This window comes from Mizuhopecten yessoensis, unplaced genomic scaffold (genome assembly GCF_002113885.1).
Source record: "Mizuhopecten yessoensis strain PY_sf001 unplaced genomic scaffold, ASM211388v2 scaffold716361, whole genome shotgun sequence".
Lineage (NCBI taxonomy): Eukaryota > Metazoa > Mollusca > Bivalvia > Pectinida > Pectinidae > Mizuhopecten > Mizuhopecten yessoensis.
In genome coordinates this window covers 273588-280702 of record NW_018480078.1, presented here as the reverse complement: position 1 = coordinate 280702, position 7115 = coordinate 273588, and the positions used below count along the sequence as shown (strand labels likewise).

General features: G+C 35.2%; 1 protein-coding gene across 1 annotated transcript; it reads left to right on the top strand.

The window, feature by feature from the left end:
• The first annotated feature begins 465 nt into the window (after nucleotides 1-465).
• LOC110443826 lies at nucleotides 466-5903 on the top strand. The gene is made up of 5 exons (XM_021488249.1): nucleotides 466-493; nucleotides 813-1005; nucleotides 1832-2022; nucleotides 2796-2888; nucleotides 4981-5903. The coding sequence occupies exons 2-5, from the start codon at nucleotides 830-832 to the stop codon at nucleotides 5529-5531; spliced, it is 1011 nt and encodes a 336-aa protein (XP_021343924.1). The 5' UTR covers nucleotides 466-493; nucleotides 813-829; the 3' UTR covers nucleotides 5532-5903.
• Nucleotides 5904-7115: the final 1212 nt, after the last annotated feature.

The following is a 7115-nucleotide window of genomic DNA, read 5'->3' as shown; positions in this document are numbered from 1 at the left end:
TAATAAAGCATAACTATTCCATCGAAATATTAATATAAATAATGAATATTTCTATTGCTGACAAACTTACATAAAGCTCTGCCGGGCTTTATTAAGTTTGTCATCAATAGCATTGTGTGTAATATGACCCTAACAACACTTGCTAAAACATTCATTGCTTACATAGATTATCGGAAGTAACAATAGCGAGTCCTTTTTCCGGCTTAGAGTAACTCCACTTGACAAGGTTATTATCTTTCATCCTGATGTTGTTCATTTAAAATCCTGGAGAAAGAGGCAATAATTTATTTAACTCGATTATTCTATTTACTAGATATGTATAGATATGCAGAATCGTGTACTGTACAATCATTTAAACGTATACAATTTAACATCTGCATTTCCGTGAAGCCCCCGGGGTTTCCTTCCTGTGTAGTGGTCTATATGGTCAGTTGGGCTCCTCATTGCCATTAAATACACACAAGTATTGTAGTGGAGAAGTTGGCTTTCGAAAGTAACAGCATGTTAAGTTTCTAAGTTATTATTGTAATGGGAAATATATGTAGCTTGGGGCAGGATTTTGTACGTTGTATTGTTATAAATAAGTTTACATAATAATAGAAACAGATGTTTTATATAAAATACTGTTCATACAAGACGGGATTTACATTTCCTAATTAACATACTAAATGCTTAACTAAGATGTTGATTGTTAATGTTCTACAGATTTTGATTTGACACTCTTTGCTTGACAAAGGAAACAGGCGTTTTCGAAAGCTCGCAAACGTAGAATTTGTTCACGTTTTAGTATATGCATATTTATCACTCGTCAGCAATTTGATGAAAAGAAATGGAATTGAGAGGCAGAGATCTGTACAGGCGATATCTGCGATTTGTGAAGACAGACAAGCTACTGGAATCCAGCTTAAAATGGTATGATAATCTCGGACTTTTCGATGGCATTAGAAATGGTGAATACAGCATCAAAACCCAGGAATTTGCACTTAACAGTGGATTAAAAGAAAGGTAAGAATTTAGTCCTATGTCGTAACGTACGCAAAATCACTGATAGAAAATGAGAAACTACCACGTATTCAAATAAGGACAACTTCTCATTGTTTCTATATTCATGGTCTAACAAATATCCGTTACAGTTATGCCAAAATTTGAAAAATGGGGCAAAATTGTCAAATTGACATTTTTGATCTTTGATTCGTAGATATTATTTAAATGTTCTTTTCAACACAAGCACTAAACACATCTTCATATAAGAACATCACGCTTCTGAAATTTATGGTATGAGAAATAAGGAATTTTAAGGTAAAAGGGATGAACCGATGCTTATACAAACTTCGAACTGTGAATCGCCCAACAGTCAATTGGCTGGTGCAGTGGATAGCGCACTTGCCTTTCATCAAGGCGGCCGGGGTTTGATTCCTCGATCTGACGTGAAAAGGCATGGGGTCACCTGCCCAACCACAAGGGTTTTCTCTGGGTACTCTGGTTTCCTCCCACATACCCTCAGCCCGCTAACATCCAGGCCAGCAAGAGTGATTAATATAAGTTTAAATAACTTGTTTCTTAATTTTTTTAAGATAAATAAAGTTTATATGTATATATATATTTCTTTTAATCACCTAACTCATTCTTTCTATGCATAGATATTTGTTAACGTACCTGAATATGTATTGGTATATTGAAGCATTAAAATCTCATTTGATAGTCAGTGTCTATTGATTGATTGGAATAACAAACTATTGAAATTAAAGAGTAAGGACTCATGACCCTAGAAACGTCGAGCATGAAATAATATACGCACTTTGTGTTTATACAATATCTGTTTGATATACAGTTACGTTTCCGCAATGGTACGATCTCTTGTTGTGTCGCATGTTCTCGAGCTTGGAGACGAAGGAGAGGTTTATATACCAGGGGAATGCGTCGAGGACCTGAATGACATCATTAGTGAGTGTATGATAGCCCCTGAACTTGAAGATGTTGTCGACGTTATGCACGCATGCGCAAAGATTGGCGGTCAAGAAGGTACATGTATATACAAAATTCATCTTATGTAAATAATATTCGGCTGAGCTGAATATTTGATTTGATTCAAACATATTTCATTTACAAAAATACAAACGGGAAAAGACGTACAAGTTGAAAAACTTAAAATCCGTCTTCTCCTTTAAAACAATGGTGATATATACATATGGCTGCAAAGTAGCAAACATTGATGACTGTAAATTTAGATTTTTTTTATGTACCCTTACATGTCTTATTAATCTGTATATACTATAAATATACGTTTTTACATTACTATAGTATACGAAACATATCGAAACTGCGGTCAATGATACATATTATAGAATCATAGAATATTTGATGATAAAAAATAGTCTCCATAACATTAGAACATTAAGAACGAGAAGACGGATTTTGTTCATATGATTTTATTGACAACAACTGGTTGGTCGTATCGACGCGATACGACAGATAATTAAAATAAATATCGACCTTAGGTTTCAGTAAATGCATTTTGTTTACTTCCATTTTCCATCTTATGTACCAATTAGACGTCAGAAAAAAAATGAAAAAGAAAATGGAAACAATATGATATAAAAGCCAACACATGTCTTCTTCATCACGACAGTAAAAGTTGTCACTTGATTTTTTACCTTTTGTCAATACATGTATACATTTCTCCATGTCGATGTGACGCCAATATAATTTTACAATATCATTTCAATTTGTTTAGGTAGACTATTCTGCTAACGACAACAGACCATTGTTAATGCCACAATATTGTAATTAACTAGGTTATACACCGGAACAGCGATACCTAGTCTGGCGGGCTGTCATTTTAGACGAGGTACTGGAATTTGTAAAGGCTACGATTGAACAGAGTGAAGGTTAGGAAAACGTTTTCACATACTTACTCAGAAATTGTTATGCTACAATATACAAATATGAAATTCTTTTTTTATTTTGCTAAAGTTAAAGCGTTTTTAAGTCAAATTTCAATAATGTTTTTTAAAGATGGTTTAGCAGCCATTCAGAAGCAGTTTATTTATAGGTTATACTCGAAAGAGAGAGCACATCACACCTGTGCTATATATATTGCAGCTAGCTACCTGTACGATACAGGTAGAGGTACAAAATGTTGCTGTACACATACAAGGCACTGAATGGAACAGCTTCCCAGTACCTACAGGAGCTTGTTACCCTGTATAAGCCGTCACGATCAGCTACTGCTATTCATTGCCGCAATGTACATGAAAAAATCCATTCAATTCAAATATTCACGTTACGATGAACTACAATAAAAAAAAGTTACCACACTTTCTTCTGTAAATCTAATATTTTTACATATTAGTATCGGACAGAAAACCATAAAAAAAGAACAGCCAGAACTCCAGCCCACACAAACTTCAAATTTTCGACCTCCGCCGATCAGCTGATTTTGTTGTAACGAAAATATATATTTAGAATCTAATAATAATCAACACATTATATGTTTCAAAAAGTTTATGTCCGCACTGTTTCAAATTATTAGTAACCATAGTAACCATCAAAGACACTCGTTAGTCGAGCACCCGTCAGCAGTAGGCATAGAGCTCATTTGAAGTTAAATAAAAAAAAAACTGCAGATGTGAATGATGATAAGTTGATGAATGAAGTGCCCTGTGTCCTTACAAAGTTCTCTGAGTTTAATGTGCAAGTGCACATATAAAAGAAGATGCATACAAAACACTAGTCAGACCAAAACCTGAATATTGCTCTTCTATTTGGGACCCACACAACACAAACCAAATTCAAAAAATAATAAAAACATAACGGAGAGCAACGTAAACAACAAATATCACAACACCAGCTCAGTAACGGATACATGATCCACAAACTACAATAGCCAACACTACAGATACAACAACACAGGCTCAGTAACAGACATGATCCACAAACTACAATGGCCAACACTACAGATACAACAACGCCAGCTCAGTAACGGATACATGATCCACAAACTACAATGGCCAACACTACAGATACAACAACACCAGCTCAGTAACAGACATGATCCACAAACTACAATGGTCAACACTACAGATAAAAACAACACCAGCTCAGTAACAGACATGATCCACAAACTACAATGGCCAACACTACAAACACGACGCCTTCACACAATAATAATCCTTTTTTATGAAATAGTTTACCAACTCGTAGCATTAAACCAAACATATATACTCACACCTATAGACCCTCGAATATAGACCCTCGAACCAGACATGCACATCCTTACGCATACAAACACATATCTGCTACAAAGGACACCTACAAATATTCATTCTTCCCACACACAATAACACAATAGAATGTCCTTCCCATAGCAGCAGTTCAATCCACCACACTCGAGGATTTCAAGGCACACATACCATATACAGCCCTTGAAGCCCTCATCACACGCTAGTACATACACCAGCTTTTAACATTTTATCGTATACCCTGCCAAAAGAAATCCCCTTTGTTCACGCCTCTGCACAGGGTCCAAAGGGCATAAACATCACCATTGATGGAGCCCTTGTAAAGCTAAGTATAGGGCGCTATATATATGTTGCATATTATTTTCATTCATTATTACAAAAAAATCAAATGAATGCTGATTTCTTTGTATCATTTTGTCAGTTCATCAGTTTGACTCTAAAGTAAAAATGTTTTATCATGTTTAAAAATATCCTTATCTCACATAATGGCATGAGGCAGTTACTCAACTTTACAGTAGTTTTACGTTATGTGTGAATAAAATGTAATTACGTATGAATGCAGGAATAACTCGGTGCAAGCAGAATAGACAATATAAATAATAACTTTGAGAAAATACAAGTGTTCGTGATAGTGATTCATGTTTACAACTATGGACTATATCGGTACAGAATTTGTTATAATAGTTATCTGTCTTGGGTGCAAAACACTTACCATTGTTATTTTATCATATTTTACTAGGAAGCTTCAGGAGAGTATTAGACATTGGGTGCGGCCAGGGAGATTTTACCATCAGATTGGCAGAGGAATTTGCAACAAAATCAATACACGGTTGTGATGTATCCCCAATCAACACACAACGCTGTATCGATAAATCGTTTGATGTACATAACACTGCATTCTTTACTGTTCCGAATATTGCCGACTTACCACCGAGCTGGAGCACGGTGTATGACGTAGCTACCTTATTCCAACCAGTCCCTCACGGCGGCACAAATACCAGAGAAGTTATTTTGGAGGCAAGGAGAATATTACAAGATGATGGTTTAATCATCTACATCGAACCGGAAGTTAGTATCAACCCATCTGACAAAAGGTTTCCTGAGTCTGCGTACGACCTTGCCGTGTCGTATTGGTACTGTTTACCAAGCGGGCTGCCGAGTGTTCCTAGGAGCGAGTATCTGGTAGAAAACACCGAGAACTTCTTAAGTGACTGCGGGCTGCGTGTACAAAGTCATCACGTGTTACATTGTAGTATATGGAACCATGCCTTCGTTTGTATCAAGAAATGACTAAATTTGATAACGATTTTGGTCACTATCAGAGTTTTGATAGGCCACTAAGTTGTGGACTTATCTGAGGTCAAGTAACATTTAACAGTGTTCTGTAGCTTATTTTATCGAAAACACACAATAATTAACGATATACATATTTATAGTAATAATGTTTCACTTGTCATTCTTTCCTATTCATACATAAGTTATTAACGGGACTTCATTTCATACCATGCATGTTTAAGTACATAAATTAGGTAACATAAATTAAAAAACAGCTTTTGTCATACTGAAGGTAAATAAGATATTCTTTTTGGTCAACTTGCCAGGTTACAGTTATTTGTGCTTAATTAATTTTGTAAAACATATTTGTACATGTTTAATTTTCTGTGAATAAAACAATAAAAATGCGAAACGAGTGTTATCTTTAAATCTCTAGATAACAAAACAACACCAACTCCAGGTTTTCGCGTTGTACATATTTGAGCGCGCATGCTGTTGAATACATATATATTTGCTGCTATTATCCAATGGAGGTTAATGCCGCTCCTGTTTACATTGCAGAGGTGACGTTACAAGAATCAGCCAGCTCATGGAAATTTGCTTCAGTAAAATAACGACTTTACAACACGTCCAATTTGTTATTCATTTGAAATATGTAGCATAGCAACATTTTATCTTTCCAGACAGGATAACAAGTATGTATGAGAGCATGCACACACAAGGAATCCCAGAGGTGGAAATGTAGCCTATTATGAATCTAAAAAGTTGTCACTAGTGTTGAAATTAATATATAAAAGCTATTAGCTCAAAAGCTAAATAATTTAGTTTTGTGAGTCCTTCGAATCTTAGCGTCTTGACGTTCTATTTTCACTCTAAGTAAGAGTTCCTTCCCCCTCCTTTATACAAACGATAGAGTATAGAATGTTGACTATTAAATATTTCAATAATTGTCGGCATATACACATCATTTTATCGACAAGTTTCAAACACATTTCACAAATACTGTGCCAGGATGTTGCACATCACGTATCAAGGCTTTAGTCAACACTTCCAAGAATTAAAAAATAACAAGTTTCGTTTCGGCGACATATCCACTGCATACGTTTCATTGTTAAATATATAAATAATCATTCTTTTGAATTACAAATCACGAAATATCTCGAAAACCGAAGGTGTGTGTGTAGGTACTTGTACTGGAAAGAACGTGACTCTATACAATCTATACAATTCATGAACATTGGGAATTTTGTAGAAGTTGTAAACTTCTATACATGTTAATTGATAGTCGAGGAAGCAGAAAGGTTAGTCAATGGCGTTAGACTTTAATCAAATGTGCGGTAATTGTGCCATAGATTCAATTGTTTCTATCATTTAAAAGCTATTCCCTCAATTATATAAAAAAGACAATGGAAAAATGCATTCATCTTTTCCAATATGTATGTTATGCAATAGGAAACAATCGAAATGTTTTACGACAATTAGAACAATACAAATAGTGTATGGGTAACTGCGGAAGTGGCTTGGGGTCCCACCAAGTTTCACATCAGTTGGGCTGTACAGTTGTTCGTCAGAACTACAACTACCATTCATATCGGTCGT